This window comes from Mustelus asterias, chromosome X, assembly GCF_964213995.1.
Source record: "Mustelus asterias chromosome X, sMusAst1.hap1.1, whole genome shotgun sequence".
NCBI classification, from domain to species: Eukaryota; Metazoa; Chordata; class Chondrichthyes; order Carcharhiniformes; family Triakidae; genus Mustelus; species Mustelus asterias.
The window spans coordinates 948273-972200 of NC_135834.1; the positions used below are offsets into that span (position 1 = coordinate 948273).

Sequence of the window (23928 nt, forward strand, 5' to 3'; positions counted from 1 at the left end):
GCTGTCTCACCTTCCCATGACACTCCGATAGGCCTGTGGACCCTCCTGCTCCTGTGTCTCCTGGTGTAGTTGTGTCAATATAAATCGATTCCAGCTCTGTATCAGTCGGCCCAGGTTCACCTTCCCAGTTGCTTCATCGGAATCAGCCAAGATCAATCCCAAAGCTGACGCCTCTGGAATAGTTCGGAAAGCACGAAGAAAGTTGCTGGCCTAGCAGAGTAAAGGGAACAAAAAAAATAGGGATTTTGCTTTCCTCCCAATTTTGCATCCATCCATAACTTAAAACTAGAACCTGTTAGCCTCAAAAGAAACAGGTTACTTCATATATGTATGTGAGGTTCAAGAGTTTGGAAAGGATACCATTATCATTTACTTCCACATTTACTTCTACTTCAAGGTAAATCATGACAGTAACACAAAGGGAAATAGGCTCAAACTGCGAAAAGGCAAAATTGTTCTCTTCCCTCTTCCTTTCAGTTCTATTAAAGGGCTCAATTATCTTATAGTCCGAGATGTCTACATCCAAAAGATGTATCTGTTGTTTCTCTTTACAGATGCAACAGACCTGTTGTACATTTCCAGTACTTTATCTAAAGTTTAAAGTTAAAGTTTATTTATTGTCAAGAGTAGGCTTACATTAACACTGCAATGAAGTTACTGTGAAAATCCCCTATCTGGGTAGGTTTGTGAATTTGTTCAAAAGCCTATTGGATGCCATGATAGAGGGACTATAAGAGTTTGTGGATGGATGTATTCTGGTGGAATGAAAGGCTTTCCTGATCTGTACCTTCCTTGTGATTTTATACTAAAGCTGCTTTTGTGTTAGCAGTTAACACGTCATTTTTAAAAAAACATGTCCATAATTTCCTTTCTTAATCCTTTAAATAACATTTTTTCCCTGATGAAATGTATTAAATACGTATTTGGCATTTCCAAAGCTATTTGCTAGGAAATAGAGATAGTTTTTAATTAAAGATTTTTCATTTTACCACATAATGCAACACAGTTAGCACTGCTGCCCCACAGGGACCCAGGTTCGATTCCAGCCTTGGGTCACTGTCTGTGTGGAGTTTGCACATCCTCCCCATGTCTGTGTGGGTTTCCTCCGGGTGCTTTGGTTTCCTCCCACAGTCCTAAGATGTACAGGTTAGGTGGTGAATTGACCATGCTAAATTGCCCCTTAGTGTCCAAAGATGTGTACATTAGGTGGATTGGCAAGATTTTAGAATCCATTATTAAAGATGAGATCGCGGAGTAGTTGGAAGTGCATGATAAAATAGGACTGAGTCAGCACGGCTTCGTCAAGGGGAGGTCATGTCTGACAAATCTGTTAGAGTTCTTTGAGAAGGTAACAAGGAAGCTAGATAAAGGAGAACCAGTGGACATGATTTATTTAGATTCCCAGAAGGCCTTTGACAAGGTGCCGCATAGGAGACTGTTAAGTAAGTTTAAGAGTTCATGGTGTTAAGGGCAAGATCCTGGCATGGATAGAGGATTGGCTGACTGGCAGAAGGCAGAGAGTGGGGATAAAGGGGTCTTTTTCAGGATGGCAGCCGGTAACTAGTGGTGTGCCTCAGGGGTCGGTGCTGGGACCACAACTTTTCACAATATACATTAACAATTTGGAAGAAGGAATTGAAGGCACTGTTGCTAAGTTTGCAGATGATACAAAGATATGTAGAGGGACAGGTAGTATTGAGGAAGCAGGGGGGCTGCAGAAGGACTTGGGCAGACTAGGAGAGTGGGCAAAGAAGTGGCAGATGGAATACAATGTGGAAAAGTGTGAGCTTATGCACTTTGGAAGGAGGAATGGAGGCACAGACTATTTTCTAAATGGGGAAATGCTTAGGAAATCAGAAGCACAAAGGGACTTGGGGGTCCTTATTCAAGATTCTCTTAAGATTAACATGCAGGTTCAGTTGGCAGTTAGGAAGGCAAATGCAATGTTAGCGTTCATGTCGAGAGGGCTAGAATACAAGAGCAGGGATGTACTTCTGAGGTTGTATAAGGCTCTAGTCAGACCCCATTTGGAGTATTGTGAGCTGTTTTGGGCCCCGTATCTAAGGAAGGATGTGCTGGCCTTGGAAAGGGTCCAAAGGAGGTTCACAAGAATGATCCCTTGAATGAAGAGCTTTTCGTATGAGGAACAGTTGAGGACTCTGGGTCTGTACTCATTGGGGTTTAGAAGGATATGGGGGGATCTTATTGAAATTTACAGGATACTGCGAGGCCTGGATAGAGAGGACATGGAGAGGATGTTTTCACTAGTGGGAAAAACTAGAACCAGAGGGCACAACCTCAGACTAAAGGGACGATCCTTTAAAACAGAGATGAGGAGGAATTCCACCAGCCAGAGAGTGGTGAATCTGTGGAACTCTGCCGCAGAAGGCTGTGGAGACCAGGCCATAGATAGGTTCTTGATTAATAAGGGGATCAGGGGTTATGGGGAAAAGGCAGGAGAATGGGGATGAGAAAAATATCAGCCATGATTGAATGGCGGAGCAGACTCGATGGGCCGAGTGGCCTAATTCTTACAGATTCGCCATGGTAAATGCGTGGGATTACGGGGAGTACGTGTTTCCCACCAGAGCTGCATTAGGTTCTTGCTAGGCTCTGTTTTTGCAGGTATCCTTGCATCATTTGGAGAGCCTTATGAATTCCTGCATTGCAGATGACCTCTTTTGGGAAAATACTGCAACCCTTGGTTCATCATATTTTGAGGACCATCTACACCAAACTCGCAACATTCAATGTGCCCAGAGGTAGGCACAGCTGCAGAAGTGCCCCAAGCACCAACAATGACAACATGAACTACCAGCTTTGTGGACGCCCATACAATTCACACATTGGACTCTCCAGTCATGAAAGGACCCACTGAAGATGATGAAATCGCTTACAGCTTGGACATACTCGAACAACGAGAAGTCTACCACTACATCAGAGCATTGGGTTTCTGTGTTATCTTGAGCAAGGAGGAGGATCCCAACCTAAATCCACCCCTCTATTAATGAGCCAGTATGGCTGGCTAATCATGGGCAGCACCCAAGTGCACTGGAGGCCCTTCAGACTCGGGTATCAGATCATCAACATTGTCAAGGTAGGTCCACTGAGGTTCTGATCTTCCATTGTTGGAAATGTCACTTTGGAGCCAACAATGACTCTGAAAAATAAACAGCATACAAAATCCAATGGATTTAGGGAAAACTGCTGCCTACCAATGCACAATAATCCCATGACAAAACAGTAGGTGGTGCTGTTGAGATTAATAGCAAATTCAGTTGCACTAAGTGGTCCCGTCACTGTTTGAGAAGTGGTTATTAGAATGAACAACTACTGCAATTGTAATGTGAAATAAGCCTGCGCTGATACATGGTTTCTATCCCTCTGTTCACCTCCCGTTCATGTGCCTTTCAAGATACATCTTGAATGTTGCTAATGTGCCTGCTTCCACCACCTCCACTGGCAGCGCGTTCCAGACACCCATCACCCCGTGTGAAAAACTTACCCTGCAACTCTCCCTTAAACTTACCACCTCTCACCTTAAACCTGTGCCCTCTTGTAGTTGACCCTTCCACCCTGGGAAAAAGCCTCTGACTATCCACCCCTGTCTATGCCTCTCATAATTTTGTAGATGGCACGGTGCCAGGGACCCGGGTTTAATTCCCAGCTTGGGTCACTGTCTGTGTGGAGTTTGCACGTTCTCCCTGTGTCTGTGTGGGTTTCCTCCGGGTGCTCCGGTTTCCTCCCACAGTCCAAAAATACACGGGTTAGGTTGATTGGCCATGCTAAATTAACCCTTAGTGTTTTTTTTTGGGGGGGGGGGGGTGCGTCAGGGAGATTAGTAGGTTAAATATGTGGGGTTGCGGGGATAGGGCCTGGGTGGGATTGTTGTCGGTGCAGGTTCGATGGGCCGAATGGCTTCCTTCTGCACTGTAGAGATTCTATGATCAAGTTGCCCCTCAGCCTCCGTCTTTCCAGTGAAAACAATCCGAGTTTGTCCAACCTCTCCTCATATCTAAAACCCTCCAGTTCAGGCAACCTCCTTGTCCAATAAGAAAAAAGAAATGGCAGTTACACACACAAGATTCCGTTTAACCTAGAATGCTTTACATTTGCAATAAAAGCTTTAAATGATAACAACAATACAGAATGTGCAATACAGAATAGCTATATTTAGCAAAGTAGCAGGATACGAGACTGATGGCCTAAACTGCTACTCCCAATCTCAATAAAGTTGCTGTATCAAGTTGACAGGTTTGGCATTTCACCACGGGGACAGAAGGAAAACCAGAATCATTTTTCTACTGGTTTCTGTGTCTGTTCAGAACAAGCTTGACAGTTGTGGCTTACAAGCTGTTGAGCCATCCTATGACCTGCAGGTGGTGTGTGGCTCAGAGAGACAAGAGGGTAAGAAAATAAGAGGCTCACATGGTCCTAGAATGAAATTTAATTGCAAATTGCAGAGAATGTGGAAATCTGTTTAAAACTCAAAATATTAAGCATACCACTTAGCATCTGAAACACTAACATTTTTTGGGAGGGACCCTTCATCAAAATGTAGAACATCAGGCTACTTTTATCTTTCAACTATTGATTAACCAGCTTTGTATTGTGTGTTTTAATTGCAGAATTGAACTGTAGTTAAATATTTCACTTTAATGCCATTAATATATTTGCTAAATTCACCAACATCCAGTGTGAAAAACAATAACAAAAGTATCACAGCCCATGTCTACACTTCCGGATTATTACTTTCACTGCTTGTTTGTGGGTTTCTGTTACTCGATGTCATGAACAAACCTTGTTTCAAATTCATTTTCCTATGACAATTAAATCATGTTTTTCAGAACTATACTTCCCATACAATATTAAACTACAGCTAACCAATACATTCTTGGTTGAATTTAATCCTTAAACTTTCAACATTTTAATCATTAATATTTTAAAAATCATTTTAAAGAGGGCTAATTTCTGAGGAGGGGAATGAGAGATTTAAGAGAAGAAAAAGCTTTCGATCAGATTTCACTTTTTGTTTCGATTGCAAATCTTCTTGCGAACAGACAAAAAAATGTAAACATGTACTTGTCTGTTGTTTCCAATAACAACTTCAAAGTGTTTCCAGTATTTTCCGTTTCCATTTCCAGCATTTGTAGTTTTTTGTTTGTTTGTTCAAAGTATACAAAAGGTGGGCAGCAACTCTGGTTAATAAGGAACAATTAGAACAACCCACGCCATAGGTGGCGTGCTCAAAGATCTAGCCTAAGTGGACACAAGTAATGTTTCCTCTAAACTGCATGGCGACTTCAAAGTCTCAGCACCCGCTGCACAAATCGCCTCCTTTAATTACTGTGCCTGTGCATCCAGGCAAAAAAAATAAGGCAGTTGCCCACTTAAAACAAGTTGCCTGTGCACTCCAGGAAAAAAATATAGGGGATATTGCACACAGGCCAAGTTCATCTTACTGGACTGACTCAGTAATTATTTACCTGGCATGGGTCGCCTCTTGAAAGATCAAGCATGTGAAACAGAAATCCGAGCTCACAACCCAAGCAAAACTCCTTCTGACACAGATGATTTTGAACATGGCAACGAATGGGCTCCAGCAGATACAGCACCTGTAACAGAAGAAGAGTGACAGAGGAAAACAGAAAACAGGTTGAAACTTCCATATCGGGTACTTACTGTTCCATTACGTACACCCAAACAAGAAAAAGAGAAAAGCTCCCTCTACCCTGCCCAAGCAATATGGTGCAGCCCCAACTCAGAAGAACACCTTCCACTGCATTAGTATGGCAATTTCTCCATCTTCCTCACTGGCCTTTCAGAATGAGATTGACAATCTAATGCCAATAAATACAAAATTTGGGGCATTTAATGTTGAGGGTCTGGATATAAGAAAGTGGACTGAGACGGGACAAAATCAGTTTACTTAGATCACTCACAGCCAGTAGACCAAAAATTTAAATTACAAACACATTATTGGTCTTATCTGCTCCCAGAATTGATCAGTCATCCTGATCTCTGGCCTGCCTGTCTGTGCAGCCAACTACTAGGGTGTGTGCTGGTGTGATTCAAGGCGATTCACCTACCAATTTCCCCCTTTTCTTCAGCTTGTGGGGAAACACCTGGACTTTGTCTACTCCCGAATCAGCTCAGGCTGCCCACTGGGAACTAAGAAATAGGAAACTGTGGGCACAATACCACATCTGACCTTTGTGGCTTGGCACAACAGTACCATAGAACCAGATCATCAATTCACAGTGAATAAACGGCATGTAAAATGTTTTAAAAACTGCATTCAGTATCTAATGCAATAAAACAATGACATGTTAAACTGCAGTCCCTTTGCTTATCCCAATCTCGTGAGCTGTTAAGTGATTTACTTGGCAATTTTCCTACTACCCCATGAGAAAATATTTGGTTTCCACTCAAAACATTTCTTCATTCTTGCAAATTGCACAGTCTAGATGAGAAAGTTGCTGTGGGAACAAATCCATATTTTACTAATATATGCACAGCAAGGTGAAAGTACAACTGCGCCAGTCGTAACATTCATTAACACCAGTGAAGAATGATGCACTCTTCTGTCCAAAGGCATGCAAATTAAATTAACTTCAAAAACACTAGAGTTAGAAGTAACTATAGTTTGATTTTGAATATCCGGGCGGCACGGTAGCACAGTGGTTAGCACTGCTGCTTCACAGCTCCAGGGACCTGGGTTCGATTCCCGGCTTGGGTCACTGTCTGTGTGGAGTTTGCACATTCTCCTCGTGTCTGCGTGGGTTTCCTCTGGGTGCTCTGGTTTCCTCCCACAGTCCAAAGATGTGCGGGTTAGGTTGATTGGCCATGCTAAAATTGCCCCTTAGTGTCCTGAGATGTGTGGGTTGGAGGGATTGGCAGGTAAGTGTGTAGGGATGTGGGGGTAGGGCCTGGGTGGGATTGTGGTCGGTGCAGACTCGATGGGCCGAATGGCCTCCTTCTGCACTGTAGGGTTTCTATGATTTCTATGATCCCCCACTCTGCACATTAAAGCAAAATGAACTAGCACTTGCATGGTCACAAATTACACAACATTCTTAAAATTATATTTATTGAATGACACAAAGAGTACCAACATATGGTACCATAGAATGGGGAGAAAACGCTCAGTGTCTTACTGGCTAAAATCACAACCTCTATCTACATTACATTTGCTAATAACGTTAGTTTTGATGAAGTTACAACCGGAATTGTGTTCTTTCTATTTTCTATATAAAAGTGTCGACAATTTATAAGGCAATGAGAGATTGGAAGAGCATCCCTGACCTGAATCATGCAGTTGCAGTAAGCATTGGGAATATGTGGCTCCAGACCTGCAAACAGCGTCTTGTTGTAGTGTTTGAAATCAAAGTCTTCCAAACCAAGTTTTGAGTATTTTATAGTAACCTAAACAAATACATATACAAGTAAACTGCTAAATAATTTAGGCAGATGTCATACATTCAAAAGATTTCTTCATAATCAAACTGATACTTTAAGCAAAAAACACATAAGTAACTGCTCCTACTTAGTCTTAATAGTGCAGACCCATTATTAAATCCCCAAAGCAGGGGGAATATAGATCAATCTGGACACCACTGTAACATAAGGAATGAGGGGCTGCTGGTCAAGGTGAAAGGTCTGACACAAATCACAAGGTTGATGGAAGCACCAAAGTGCTAGTTTAACTCAGGGGTACACCCATCACTTCCAGTCACATTATCTCCCTGACAAAACTCAAAATTCAGGACAAGCTCCCTCAATGTTCCATTCCCCCTAACGTGAGTTTCTGTTCAAGACCATCCCATGACGGTATCATCGTCTTGTTCCAGGACAGAGAGTCGACAAACGCAATGACTGAGATTTGGGGAAGAGGTCATGACAGTTAGCTAATCATTTAGAAATACTCTATCACATCCCCTTAGATTTCTTTAATGTAATTCCTGTAATAATATAGCCCTAAATTTCAATATAGTACAAGAGACATCCAAACAGTTAGCGGCAAACTATATAGTCTACAGTATGATCTCTTGAATATTGCTGAAAAGAGAGACATGTTGGCCAAAGTTTTCGTCTTCCACTCATCAGGCCAAACAATTACAACAATTAATATTGCAAGAGAAAAGAGTGTTGATTGGTTGACAAGTTGTAGCTACGTGAGTGGTAATTTCCACTAACAGGATGCTGCCATGAGTCCAAAAGACTTTCAGCCTACCACACAACTGAGCAATGTTGTCCATGAGTTTCAGCGCCAGTGCAATGCCAGGTATGCCCCTAATCAAATTAAACAGCATGTTCCTTGGGCTGTCCACAATAGGCGGTATACAAACCGCATTCAACTAGGCTCCATTTGCAAAACTCAAAAAACATCTACTGTTAGATGTGATTCTGTGATTAGGCAGCACTTGGTGAACAATCCTGAGTGCACTAATAGCTGCACTAACGAACAGTCGAGTTCTTAACGTTGGTTATTTACGCTTGCTGGAAGCAACACACATTCATATGCAGGGATCCCCGTTCTCTGCAAGCAAAAGTAATATGTTCAAGCCCTGCAACATTTTTTTAATTACCCAGGAGCTTGGGGAGCTTATATTTCCCCATTGCTTTCTCTGTGGCAACGTATTAGCCAGAGTCAACCTGCCAACCAGCCAGCACCTTTCTTTCTATAGTATAAATTGGTGTGATTGTTTGAAATTAGGGCATTCTTCCGTTTGTCTGGATGTGTGCAAGACAAAAAGCTTCAGCAACATGTCTCTCTTTTCAGCAATATTCAAGTTCTATACTACCAAGCAACTATTATAATTTATTTGAGTCAGACCTTTCGATATTTCTTTGGTACCATGTATAGATGAGGCTCTTCCTCCCTTCCAATAGGAGACTCAGGGATTTGATTGTAGCTGTCAAATTCTGCATCCATTTCCTTCAGTTTATATGGAACCTATAAACAGGTAACTTACTTCAATGAATAATTAGACATACCAAAAGCACAATGAGTTCTGCTAATGGCGCAGTGGTTAACAGTGAACCCATTGTATGACTAAACTGGAAGGCACTGAACAGCATACATCGTTTTTTTCCTGGGCTGTGTCAAGTTAGCTGACCTTAGCTTGGACAGCAGTCGGAGGAGAACTACAATTAGCATTAACCAAGGAAAGGAAGGAAAAGTAATGTCAGGATTCCTTACCCAGTGAAATCGGCCAGAAAATGCATGTGCGCAGAATTAAGCTTGGCAGTTATGCTTCTGTGGTCAAATGTTTGCTGACACTTACTGTCTAGGTGCATACATGGACAGTGGCCACTTGGGAGCAGTACTAGAGGGCTGCTGGTTCCCATACACCCATAAAGTCAGTTCTTGGACCAAAAAAAGGCATAAACAGGTAAAATCATAAGACCTCTAATTTCGCAAATTTAAAAGCTGCCACTTTTTAAACCACAAATATTGATTTAGCTTGTATCAATGTGGATGTGCCACAACGAAAGCTTTGCACTTAATTCCCTATGAAACAAACTGGTCCACTTAATCCAAACACACCACTCCAGCAAATGCTTAGGAATTCAAAACAAATAAAATTGGACTTTCCCCACATGCCGTTTCTGCCACAAGGTTACAAGAGGTTATAGCATGGCATGTTGCGACACAAATGCGCTGTGGCACTCAGGCTCATGCCCACAACTGCACAGAGTTCCCATCTCAGCCTGACCATACGTTTGGGGCTTCCTTGCAGGGAAATTCATAGTTGTTACCCTGGATCATTCTGTCATAACTCAGAACTGCATAATATCTTTAATTAGAAGTCTGAGATCAGATGGTCTGCAGCTGCTGAACAAAATGGAAAAGACCCAGAAGAGGAGAAGAATATCATTAATAACACAAGTGCTTCCCAAATTATTTTCCGATGTGACCCCCTTTTAATACTTGAAATTAACGTGGCCCCAGATGTCAGCAACAACAAAACCACATACCCACGCGCCCGCAAATTGGAGTTACCGAGTTAGATTGCTATCGCATGATTGATCACAGAGTTGAAATCTCCTCAAGTTTATCAATGCAAGTCACCGCTTCACATTAGTTATTTGCACACTGATGTTACTTGGTCCACCAATATAGTTTCCGCTTCATGGGTAGCAATGGAGAGAGTTCACTGGTGATTGATATTGCTCGAGAGACAGAACAGCATCGAGAATATCGTATCTACAGTAGCTAAGGCCATTCAGCATATCAGCCTGTGTTGGTACTACATTTGATCTAACTGCACTAATCCAATTCCTCCACCATCCCCTGCCACCTCTCTGCTCTTTCCCTTCAATAGAACCATAGAATCCCTACAGTGCAGAAAGAGGCAATCCAGCCCATCGAGTCAGCACCAACTCTCCAAAAGAGCATTCCACCCGGGCCCTTCCCTCTGCCCTTTCCCTGTGACCCCACACATTTACCATGGCTAATCCACCCAACCTACAATATTTGAGTTGTCCATCTAAATTCTTCTTAAATAGCCATAACTTCTTGAAATAATGCATTTTATATTCTAACCAGCCTTTGGTGTACAGCAGGCAGACAGAAGCAAAAACACAGTAGTTTAAAGCTGAACTCTCATTAGCCGTATGACCCACTGGTTTATACCGTACAGTCACTGAATTACACTTACCAGCCCAAGCCGGCACCAATCAGTGCACAAACATCCCAGGCCTGCTAAGCACTCGCCACTCAAAACATTTCCCAAAGTCGAAGGGTGCTTTGGAATCACCGTCTACCCCACTGCTTCTTAGCAAGCAGCCAGCGAGCCCAGGGCAGTCCAGTCCGAGTCTCCCCTCCAACTGTCATTGCTGCCTTGGAGGAGGCTGAGCTTGTGACCCCAAACACCATCTCTGCGACCCCTTCAGAGGTCAAACAATCCAGAACAAAGAACAAAGAACAATACAGCCCAGGAACAGGCCCTTCGGCCCTCCAAGCCCGCGCCACTCCCTGATCCAAACTAGACCATTCTTTTGTATCCCTGCATTCCCACTCCGTTCATATGGCTGTCTAGATAAGTCTTAAACGTTCCCAGTGTGTCCGCCTCCACCACCTTGCCTGGCAGCGCATTCCAGGCCCCCACCACCCTCTGTGTAAAATATGTCCGTCTGATATCTGTGTTAAACCTCCCCCCCTTCACCTTGAACCTATGACCCCTCGTGAATGTCACCACCGACCTGGGGAAAAGCTTCCCACCATTCACCCTATCTATGCCTTTCATAATTTTATACACCTCCATTAAGTCTCCCCTCATCCTCCGTCTTTCCAGGGAGAACAACCCCAGTTTACCCAATCTCTCCTCATAACCAAGCCCCTCCATACCAGGTAACATCCTGGTAAACCTCCTCTGTACTCTCTCCAAAGCCTCCACGTCCTTCTGGTAGTGTGGCGACCAGAACTGGACGCAGTATTCCAAATGCGGCCGAACCAACGTTCTATACATCTGCAACATCAGACCCCAACTTTTATACTCTATGCCCCGTCCTATAAAGGCAAGCATGCCATATGCCTTCTTCACCACCTTCTCCACCTGTGACGTCACTTTCAAGGATCTGTGGACTTGCACACCCAGGTCCCTCTGCGTATCTACACCGTTTATGGTTCTGCCATTTATCATATAGCTCCTCCCTACATTATTTCTACCAAAATGCATCACTTCGCATTTATCAGGATTGAACTCCATCTGCCATTTCTTTGCCCAAATTTCCAGCCGATCTATATCCTTCTGTAGCTTCTGACAATGCTCCTAACTATCTGCAAGTCCTGCCAATTTTGTGTCGTCCGCAAACTTACTGATCACCCCAGTTACACCTTCTTCCAGATCATTTATATAAATCACAAACAGCAGAGGTCCCAATACAGAGCCCTGCGGAACACCACTAGTCACAGGCCTGCATGCCGGAAAAAGACCCTTCCACTACCACCCTCTGTCTTCTGTGACCAAGCCAGTTCTCCACCCATCTAGCCACCTCCCCCTTTATCCCATGAGATCCAACCTTTTTCACCAGCCTACCATGAGGGACTTTGTCAAACGCTTTACTAAAGTCCATATAGACGACATCCACGGCCCTTCCTTCGTCAACCATTTTGGTCACTTCTTCAAAAAACTCCACCAAGAACTGTTAAATTAATTTAAACTTGTTTTCTCTATAAAAATGGCAATTTAAAAAGTATCCTGAAGTGGCAGATTATAAAATTGCTTCAAGTGCCAAAGAAAAACAAGTTAAAGATGAAGACAGTAGCTAAGATACAAAATTGGCTTCCTGACAGAAGCCAGAGGGTGGTTGTAGAGAATTGTTTTTCAAACTGGAGGTCTGTGAACCGCGGTGTGCCTCAGGGATCAGTGCTGGGCCCACTGTTATTTGTCATTTATATTAATGGTTTGGATGAGAATATAGTAGGCATGGTTAGTAAGTTTGAAGATGACACTAAGATTGGTGGCATAGTGGACAGTGAAGAAAGTTATCTCCAATTGCAACGGGATCTTGATCAATTGGGCCAGTGGGCTGATGAATGGCAGATGGAGTTTAATTTAGACAAATGCGAGGTGACGCATTTTGGTAGATTGAACCAGTGCAGGACTTACTCAGTTAATGGTAGGGCGTTGGGGAGAGCTACAGAACAAAGAGATCTAGGGGTACATGTTCATAGCTCCTTGAAAGTGGAGTCCCAGGTGGACAGAGTGGTGAAGAAGGCATTCGGCATGCTTGGTTTCATCGGTCAGAACATTGAATTTACAGGAGTTGGAATGTCTTGTTGAAGTTGTACAAGACATTGGTAAGGCCACACTTGGAATACTGTGTGCAATTCTGGTCACCCTATTATAGAAAGGATATTATTAAACTAGAAAGAGTGCAGAAAAGATTTACTAGGATGCTACCGGGACTTGATGGATTGAGTTATAAGGAGAGGCTGGATAGACTGGGACTTTTTTCTCTGGAGCGTAGGAGGCTGAGGGGTGACCTTATAGAGGTCTATAAAATAATGAGGGGCACAGATCAGCTAGATAGTCAATATCTTTTCCCAAAGGTAGGGGAGTCTAAAATTAGAGGACATAGGTTTAAGGTGAGAGGGGAGAGATACAAAAGTGTCCAGAGGGGAAATTCTTTCACACAGAGGGTGGTGAGTGTCTGGAACAAACTGCCAGAGGTAGTAGTAGAGGCGGGTACAATTTTGTCTTTTAAAAAGCATTTAGACAGTTACATGGGTACGATGGGTATAGAGGGATATGGGCCAAATGCGGGCAATTGCGATTAGCTTAGGGGTTTTTAAAAAAAAGGGCGGCATGGACAAGTTGGGCCGAAGGGCCTGTTTCCATGCTGTAAACCTCTATGACCTCTAAATTGCCCATCTCTGCCTGCCTGAATATTGATGTGGAGATGCCGGCGTTGAACTGGGGTAAACACAGTAAGAGTTTTAACAACACCAGGTTAAAGTAACTTTAACCTGGTGTTGTTAAAACTCTTACTGTGCCTGAATATTAAGAGAATGGCACAGCATGCCTCCATTGCGGGCAAGATTCAGTACCATGCATGTCAACTCCCCTTCAATAACCATTCTTCATATGTAAACCTAAACCGTGAATTACAACAGGTTTTTTTAACCATAAGGGACATCACAACTGAGGCCTATTGTATTCATCTGAACTCCACTTACATTTCGGCAGCATTTGCTGGACAGCAAGTAGGCATGAGAACCATTGAAGGTCTTCTGGTCTCTTGCCCAAGGGAACTGAGGCCAACTGCAGTCTCCACTGCCATCCCAGGTACCTCAACATAGACCACAAAATGAATCAAGAATCTTTTCTACATGACTGAGAAATGACTGAGGGGAGGCAGTGGTGTAGTGGTATTGTCGCTGGACTAGTAATCCAGAAACCCAGGGTTCAAATCCCCTGGAATTTGAATTCAATAAAAAAGTAATCGGGAATTAAAGGTAATGATGACCTTTATTGAACCCATCTGGTTCACTAATGTTCTTTAGGGATGGAAATCTGATGTCCTTACCTGGTCTGGCCTACGTGTTAACTGCAGGCCCACAACAATGCAGTTGACTCTTAAATACCCTCCAAAATGATCTAGCGAGCCGCTCAGTTGCATTCAAATGCTAAAAAGTCTCAAAGAAATAAAACCGGACAGACCATCCAGCATCAACCGAGGCACCAGTAACAACAGTGGAAAACCCAGCCCTATCGACCCTGCAAAATCCTGCTTACTAACATCTGGGGGCTTGTGCCAAAATTGGGAGAGCTGTCTCACAGACTAGTCGAGCCTGACATAATCATACTCACCAAATGATACCTTACAGATATTTCTCAGACGCCACCATCACCATCCTTGGATATGTCCTGTTCAATGAGCAGGAAGTCACAGCAGAGGTGGCTACACAGTGGTGGACAGTCGGGAGGGAGCTGCCCTGGGATTCCTCAACATCGATGCCGGACCCCATGAAGTCCCACCAATAGGACAGAGGTGGCAGCACAATAGTACAGTCTGGAGGGAGTTGCCCTGGGAGTCCTCAAAACCGACTCTGGTTCCCATGAAGTCACGTGGCGTCAGGTCAAACATGGGCAAGAAAACCTCCTGATCACCACATGCTCCCGGCTCAGCTGATGAATCAGTACTCCTCCATGTTGAGCATCACTTGGAGGAAGCATTGAGGCTGGCAAGAGCGCAGAATGTACTCTGGGTGGGGGACTTCAATGTCATCACCAAAAGTGGCTTGCATCACTACAAACTGAGTTGGTCAAGTCCTGCGTCAGGTGGTGAGAGAACTAACAGGAGGGAAAAAAACATATTTGACATCAGTGTAAAAGATGAGGCTGAAGCATTTGCTACAATCTTCAGCCAGAAATGCTAAGTGGATGACCCTACTCAGTCTCCTCAGCAAGTTCCCAGCATCACAGATGTCAGTCTTCAGTCAATTTGACATCAAGAAATGGCTGAAGGCACTGGATCCGGCAAAGGATATAGGCCTTGACGATATTCCAGCAATAGCACTGAAGACTTGCACTCCAGAACTTGCTGCACACCTAGCCAAGCTGTTCCAGCACAGCTAGAACACTGGTCATGTGGAAAATTATCCAGGTATGTCCTGTACACAAAAAGCAGGACAAGTCCAACCCAACCAATTACCGCCCATCAGTTTACTCTCTATCATCAGTGATGATGGAAGAGGTCATTAACAGCGCTGTCAAGTGGCACTTTCTCAGCAAAAACCTGCTCACTGACACTCAGTTTGAGTTCCACCAGGGTCACTCAGCTCCTGATGTCATTACAGATTTGGTTCAAAATTCTGGCCTTGGGTCACTGTCTGTGCAGAGTTTGCACTTTCTCCCCGTGTCTGTGTGGGTTTCTTCCCACAGTCCAAAGATGTGCAGGTTAGGTGGATTGGCCATGCAAAATTTACCTTAGTGTCAGGGGGATTAGCAGCGCAAATAGATGGGTTTACGGGGATAGGACCTGGGTGGGATTGTGGTCGGTAGACTCGATGGGCCAAATGGCCTCCTTCTGTACTGTAGGGATTCTATTCTATGATTCTATTCTATGGACAAAAGAGCTGAATTCCAGAGTTGAGATGCAAGTGACTGCCCTTGATGTCTAGGCCACATTTGACTGAGTGTGACATCAAGGAGTCCGAACAACACTGGGGTCAATCAGAATCGGGGGAAAAATCTTTTCTGGTTGGGGCCATACCTCGGACCAAGGGAGCTGGCTGTGGTGATTGCAGGTCATTCATTTCAGCTCCAGGATATCTCTGCAGGAATTTCTCATGGTAGTGTCCTGGGACCCAAGCATCTTCAGCTGCTGCATCAATGACCTTTCTTTCAGAATAAGATCAAAAGTGGAGGTGTTTGTTGATGATTGCACAATGTTCAACACCATTTGCGATTCTTCACATACTGAAGCAATCCATGTCCAAATGCAGCAAGACCTGGACAATATCCAGGCTCGGGCTGACAAGTGGCGAGTAACACTCATGCCACACAAGTGCCAGGCAATGACCATCTCCAACAGAGAGAATCTAAACATCGTCCCTTGACATTCAATGGTATTATCATCATTGAATCCTCCACTATCAAAAGAGCAGGTCAGAGGCTAGGAATCCTGCGGCAAGTAACTCACCTCCTGTCCACCATCTACAAGGGACAGTCAGGAGTGTGATGGAATATTCCCCACTTTTCTGGATGAGTAGAGCTCCAACAACACTCAAGAAACTCCATCCAGGACAAAGCAGCCCACTTGACTTGCATCCCTTCCACAAACATTCACTCCCTCCACTACCGACGCACAGTGGCAGCAGTGTGTACCATCTACAAGATGCACTGCAGGAACTCATCAAGGCTCCTTAGACAGCACCTGCCAAACCCACAACCACTTCCATCTAGAAGGACAAGGGCAGCAGATACATGGGAACACCCCCACCTGGAAGCTCCCCCCAAGCCACTCGCGATTCTAACTTGGAACTAGATCACTATTCCTTCAATGCTGCTGGGTCAAAGTCCTGGAGCTCCCTCCCCAACAGCACTGTGGGTGCACCTACACCACATGTACTGCAGTGGTTCAAGAAGGCAGTTCACCACCACCTTCTCATAGGCAATAAAAATGGGCAATAAATGCTGGCCTAGCCAGCTAAGCCCGCGCGCTCCATGAATGAAATGAATTATTAGGGGAGCTTGATAATATTCTTCTTCAAAAGATTTTTTTAATGAAAAATAGTTCATTCAGCCAGCACCTTTCCAACTAAACAATAACTCCCTGCATAATGTGTGTTCCACCCCGTACCAAAACAGTTATTCATTAAGGCCACTATTTTGCCTCATTTAATTACTAGTACAGAATTATGCATTTTCTTTACTCTTACCTGATTTCTCAGCTTTGTTTTGGGATTTGGAGCATATCCAATAAACCCAACTTTCTTCATGGTGCGCAGTATTTCGAGATCAACAGGTGGAGCTCGTCTGAAAGCAAGTAACCACCAGTGTATTTAATCTAAAATAGAGACTAGCTGGCCATTTTTAGTTACTGGGGAATTACAAGACCCTCAAAGTGAACTGTGCATCTCCAAGAAGATAGAGGACATTGGGCATTCTGTAATACGAGAAATGTGATTATATTTTTGTTTGCTTTCCTCTCCTTTCCAGGAACCTTGTCATAAATTGTACACTAATTCTAATGCACAGTGGCAATATTATGTCACAAAGAATATGCAACTTTTCCTCAACTTTACGGTCATTAAAATGTAATACATGAACAAGCAGTCAGGAAAATAAAAGGGAAAGAAGTAATATGGTCTGATACTGTGCTGGCCACAGTAAAATTTTAAGCGTTTCAAATGGGAAATCCAGATCTTTTGTGCGTCTCTATTACACTGTTGGCACAAACCACAGTAAAATGGCTTTACCAGAACCAAATCAATTCCAATATACTTAAACCTCTCACACATCCTATGCAAAATCAATCCAATGGTAGGTCAATTGTTTGCGAATTTCCCATTACATTTGATGGTTTTTGATGTTATTGCCTAAACATTGGATGGCACAGTGGTTAGCACTGCTGCCTCACAGCTCCAGGGACCCGGGTTCAATTCTGGCCTGGGGTGACTGTGTGTGGAGTTTGCACGTTCTCCCCATGTCTGCGTGAGTTTCCTCCGGGTGCTCTGGTTTCCTCCCAGAGGAACAGGTTAGGTGGATTGGCCATGCTAAATTGTCCCTTAGTGTCCAAAGATGTGTGGGTTAGGTGGATTGGCCATGGTAAATTGCCCCTTAGTGTCCAAAGATGTGTAGGTTAGATGGGTTAGCCATGGTAAATGTCTGGGGTTACAGGAATAGTGCGGGGAGGGGGCCTGGGTAAGATGGTTTTTCAGAGAGTCGGTGCAGATTCAATGGGTCTCTTCTGCACTGTAGGGATTCTATGATTCTACGAACTGGCATAAATGGTGAAACCCAAGAAATAGAAGTAAATGCAGGAGACAAAGTAAAACCAAGTGTCTTAGGTGAAATCATATTTTCGAGTGTGCTTTTTTATCCCTTGGGAGAAAAAGGAGAATATTACCAATTAAAGTAATAAGACTTTGGTTAGAAGTTATTAAAATGAAAAACTGCTGAAAAAGGGAGACAGTGAACAGCAAAACCTCAATATGCTGGGAAAACAACATATTAGACAGCAAGCAAATTCAGTCAGTTTAAGTTAAAAACTTGCATTTGTGTGCTTTAGTGTCGAACTATAAACTTTCAGTTACCTGGGTGTAACACTGCAGTTTGCAGTAGGCCAGTCAGACAATAAAGACTCAGTGATAAGAGGCACAGGAATGAGTGATAAAGGCAAGAGATCATCGTTCCAGTCTAGGTGTGGTAGGGTATCTACCATGCACGGCATCGGAAACTCAGTCTCACGGGAGTAGGCATTAAACGTAGCATCTGGTGAGTCTGCCCAAAGATGCACACATCCTCCAGAATCTCCAAACACCAAAGCTTGCTTGCTAGAAGACACGTCAAATGTCATGACTAGCTGTCCTACAGTGTTAATGTGGAAAATATCTGCTGGGCTTGCAAGACCTGTTGGTTCACAAAACTGACACTGCCCTGCAAAACAACAAATGGAAAACTGTGATCACTGCAACAAGCCATGGTTTAAACAAAATATTTTATCAGATAAAATGGTGTGCTGCACACCTGGTATTTAAAACTCACATTTCATCTACTATACACTACATATCTCATAACTAGTTACCACTGCAGTACAATTGTCAGAAGTGATTTGTATGAGGATGCAGTAACTAAGAAGCAACCTTAAAACTTGACAAATGGCTAAGAGCATATTACAAGCCATTCACAATGTCAAGTCCTAACAGGAGAGCTTCAGCCCATTATAAATCTATGATTCTAAATCTCAAGTATATATTCCTAAATATCTCCAGTTTACAATGCAAACACCTTGTCCTTTCTAATTTTGTTCCCTCAATGTTGCCGGATTATCACCATTATGGAGGATCCACAATTCACTAAGTGTCAGGAATTCATTTCAAAGTAATCCCAGGCAGAATTATAAGAGTTGAAACTGAGGAGATTTTACCAAAAATAGGACTCGCAAGAAAAAAAAGCTGAACAAAAATATGTAAACATTAAAAACTGTTTGGAGTCTTCAGCCATTTATGTTTGATGTTAAATTATTCACAGTATTTGAAGCAATAATTTGAAGTAACAGAAATATGAATCTGTATGCAAAATCTCTTAGATCAGCCCATCATGTATGCAAATTAGTGCCTTGCTTATTTTTAAAGTCGATAATAAGGAAATTTATTCCTTTCCTGATGATTTTTTTTCATTTTGGGGAGAAACTGGGGATTTACAAGGGTTGCAAACCAAAATAAAGTTTCCCAATAATTAACTTCTAACTGACCTTCATAGGCAAATTACAGACATTCCCCTTAAGGGCGGCACGGTAGCACAGTGGTTAGCACTGCTGCTTCACAGCTCCAGGGACCTGGGTTCGATTCCCGGCTTGGGTCACTGTCTGTGTGGAGTTTGCACATTCTCCTCGTGTCTGTGTGGGTTTCCTCCGGGTGCTCCGGTTTCCTTCCACAGTCCAAAGATGTGCGGGTTAGGTTGATTGGCCATGCTAAAAATTGCCCTTAGTGTACCGAGATGCGTAGGTTAGAGGGATTAGTGGGTAAATATGTGGGGATATGGGGGTAGGGCCTGGGTGGGTTTGTGGTCGGTGCAGACTCGATGGGCCGAATGGCCTCTTTCTGTACTGTAGGGTTTCTATGATTTCTATGAAGTAAAAACCAGTGCATTATTTCTGTCACTTTTTAGGACATTTATCATCCATCTTACTGCTAAAAGAGTTCTCCCGATATAAATGCTCTATTATAATTCTGGCCTTTTGAAAGGTACCTGATTGAGAGATGATTGCTAGTCTGGATGTGTATGTAGGAATAAATCTCAGGAAAAGAGGATCCACGTGAACTTGCAATGGGCTGATAGCCCGCATCATACGGAGATCATACACCATCAAGAATCTATCACATGACAGACCATTCATTCGATTTGAGAAGCCACATGTCACCAGCAGGTTTCCGTGTACATCAAAATCAGAGAGGCTTCCAGAGTAAGCATCAAATTCATGCTCCAATTTAAAATTTCTCAAATCTCGAAGGGATACCTAAAAACACAAGTCCAATACAATTACAGTAAAAGCAAGTTGCATACTCTTCAATGGTACTGTTGGTGAACACACTGTCACTGTAGTACTGCTGCCACAGTCTTGGAAGATTCCCAGTTCAATCTCAGCCGCACAGCAATGGACTAGCCACAAATTAAGCTCACCATGTGTGCGTACGTGTGTATGGATGAGAGAGAGAGAGAGAAGGGGGAGGAGGAGAAGGAGGGGGAGGAGGAGAAGGAAGTGGAGGAGTAGGTGACGCAACCAGGGTGCCCACTCCTGATAACTATGCAGTAAATTCTGCTGAAAATATGCAGAAGACAAAATTAGGCTCAGCTGTAATGCCTCCTTCCCATCAGTCTGCCAACACTCAGTGCTTCAGCTCAAACACGAAGAATGATCTCAGGTGGGACGCCCACATCATTTAAACCACCTTGAGAAGGGGAGAAAAATGGGAAATTTGGTAAGAAAACAAGTCAAACCTGATCAGCCATTATGGTCTTTGTGGGAGATTAGTTACCAATTCCAACAGTTGACACTGCTAATTTGTTCTTCCTATTTTCTTAAGACTATTTCAGTTCCGCTTCTGCTGTAAATTTCTAAAAAAGCCTCACTTCTCCATTGGGTGGTTGCAACCACTTACCCTGAATGTACTGGTGATTTTGGAGCTACTACCTCACTGAATATTTCAAACATAAAATTATAAAATTAAATGAAGCTAAGTTCTAAAAATATTAAAATACAATTGCTCTCGAAGAAGTGTTTCATACAAGCACTATGGGAAGGATGTGTTGTTGGGGTGGTGTTGGAGAAGAATCTGGCAGGGCTTGAATGCCTGATCATTAGTCAATAACTCCTGGTGAATATGCATATTTAAATGTCAGGTGTGGACAAGTTCATTTTTAATTTACGGGATGTGGGCTTTGCAGGCTAGGCCAGCATTTATTACCTATCTCTAGTTGCCCTTCAGAAGGTGGTGATGAGCTGCCTTGTTGAACCACTGCAGTCTCTGTGGTACAGGTTCACCCACAGTACTGTAAAGGGAGGGAATTGCAAGATTTTAACCCAGCGACAGTGAAAGAATGGAAATATATTTCCGAGGCAGGATCGTGTGGACTTGGAGGGAAACATTCAGGTGGTGGTGTTCCCAAGTATCTGCTGCTCTTATATTTCTAGATGGTAGTGGTCATGGGTTTGGAAGCTGCTGCCTAAGGAACCTTAGTGAGTTCATGCAGTACATCTTGGAGACGGTCCACATGGCTGCCACTGTTTGTCTGTGCTGGAGGGATTGTATGTTTATGGAAGGGGTAGTAATTAAGGCGGCTGCTTTGTCCTAAATGGTGACAAGATTCTTGAGTGTTGTTGGAGCTGCACTCATCCAGGCAAGTGGAGAGTGTTCCATTACACGCCTGACTTGGGCATTGTAGATGGTGGACAGTCTTTGTGGGGTCAGGTGGTGAGTTACTCGCCGCAGGATTCCTAGCCTGTGACCTGCCATGGCAGCCACAGTATTTATATGGCTAGTCCAATTCAGCTTCTGGTCAATAGTAACTCCCAGGATGTTGATAGTGGGGGATTCATTGATGGTAATGCCCTTTACTGCACTTAAGGCGAGCATTGGGAAGCAGAGAGTTGCAGCAGAATACAATGTGTATGACATACTTTACAGCAAAAAAGGAAACAAGCACCAGAGATGGAGAGTTGCATAAGCACACACCAATGGTGCTTTAATGGGCATATGTTCTGGCCAGTACGAAATGACATAGACAATCTGGTCATTAGCTCATTTCTGTTTGTGGGACCTTATTATGTGCAAACTTAGCTGCCACATTTTAACAGTGACTACACTTCAAGAATACTTCACTGGTTGAAAAGCAATTTGGCACATCCAGAGGTCATGAAACACACTATATAAATACAAGTCCTTTTCATTTTCTTTCTCACTTGGTCGCGAGTTACTTTGCTTTTCAACTCAAAGCTGGGCAGTAATGTGCCCCCAGTTGTTAACACGTGGAACTTTTAAGCCTCAGGTCAGGATAGGTAAAAATCTCACTACAAAACCTTCAAGTCTATGACCTGGTCAATTTGTGCTTTATAAAAAAACGTTTTCCTAGCTCAGCAAAATATTAATTTTTATATCTATAATATCCAGGGAGGCGATGGCCGAGTGGTATTATCGCTAGGCTATTAATCCAGAAACTCAGCTAATGTTCTGGGGACCTGGGTTCGAATCTCGCACGGCAGACGGTGGAATTTGAATCAATAAAAAAAATCTGGAATGAATTCTTTGAGAACATTACATGTGCAGTGACAATGGGGAACGTGTGGATGTGGTGTATCTGGATTTCCATTTGACAAGATGCCACACCAAAGACTGCTACATAAGATAAAGGTGCACAGTGTTACAGGTAATGTATTAGCATGGATAGAGGATTGGTTAACTATCAGAAAGCAAAGAGTGGTTGGCGATCAGTGACTAGTGGTGTGCCTCAGGGGTCAGTGTTGGGACCGCAATTGTTTACGATTTACATAGATGATTTGGAGTTGGGGACCAAGTGTAGTGTGTCAAAGTTCGCAGATGACACTAAGAGCGGCACGGTAGCACAGTGGTTAGCACTGCTGCTTCACAGCTCCAGGGACCTGGGTTCGATTCCTGGCTCAGGTCACTGTCTGTGTGGAGTTTGCACATTCTCCTCGTGTCTGCGTGGGTTTCCTCCGGGTGCTCTGGTTTCCTCCCACAGTCCAAAGATGTGCAGGTTAGGTTGATTGGCCGTGATAAAATTGCCCCTTAGTTTCCTGAGATGTGTAGGTTAGAGGGATTAGTGGATAAAATATGTAGGGATATGGGGGTAGGGCCTGGGTGGGATTGTGGTCGGTGCAGACTCGATGGGCCGAATGGCCTGTTTCTGCACTGTAGGGTTCTATGATTCTAAGATGAGTGGCAGAGAAAAGTGTGCAGAGATGCTGAAAGTCTGCAAAGGGATATAGATTGTCTAAGTGAGTGGGCGAGGATCTGGCAGATGGAGTACAATGTTGGTAAATGTGAGGTCATCCATTTTGGTAGGAATAACAGCAAAATGGACTACTATTTAAATGGTAAAAAAATTGCAGCCTGCTGCTGTGCAGAGGGACCCGAGTGTCCTTGTGCAAGAATCACAAGGAGTTGGTTTGCAGGTGCAGCAGGTAATTAAGGCGGCAAATGGAATTTTGTCCTTCATTGCTAGAGGGATGGAGTTTAAAAACAGCAAGGTTATGTTGCAGCTGTATAAGGTGCTGGTGAGGCCACACCAGGAGTACTGTGTACAGTTTTGGTCTCCTTACTTGAGAAAGGATATACTGGCACTGGAGGGGGTGCAGAGGACATTCACTAGGTTGATTCCGGAGTTGAGAGGGTTGGCTTATGAGGAGAGACTGAGTAGACTGGGGCTATACTCATTGGAATTCAGAAGAATGAGGGGAGATCTTATAGAAACATAAGATTATGAAGGGAATAGATAAGATAGAAGCAGGGAAGTTGTTTCCACTGGCAGGTGAAATGAGAACTAGGGGGCATGGCCTCAAAATAAGGAGAAGCAGATTTACGACTGAGTTGAGGAGGAACTTCTTCACACAAAGGATTGTGAATCTGTGGAATTCTCTGCCCAGTGAAGCAGTTGAGGCGACCTCATTGAATGTTTTAAGGCAAGGAAAGATACATTTTTAAACAGTAAAGGAAGTAAGGGTTATGGTGAG

At 43.5% G+C, this 23928-nt stretch overlaps 1 protein-coding gene across 2 annotated transcripts in view; it reads right to left on the minus strand.

Moving 5' to 3' along the window:
- The window catches only part of pan2 (poly(A) specific ribonuclease subunit PAN2), a 115769-nt gene that overhangs the window by 81811 nt on the left and 10030 nt on the right, over nt 1–23928 (minus strand). For both annotated transcript variants that reach the window (XM_078201178.1, XM_078201177.1), the window contains exons 6-12: nt 19929–20196; nt 18272–18614; nt 16895–16991; nt 8837–8956; nt 7306–7425; nt 5487–5615; nt 11–210 (exon numbers count right to left, since the gene is read on the minus strand). In XM_078201178.1, coding sequence (XP_078057304.1) covers nt 11–210; nt 5487–5615; nt 7306–7425; nt 8837–8956; nt 16895–16991; nt 18272–18614; nt 19929–20196 — 1277 coding nt within the window. The remainder of the gene's footprint in view (nt 1–10; nt 211–5486; nt 5616–7305; nt 7426–8836; nt 8957–16894; nt 16992–18271; nt 18615–19928; nt 20197–23928) is intronic.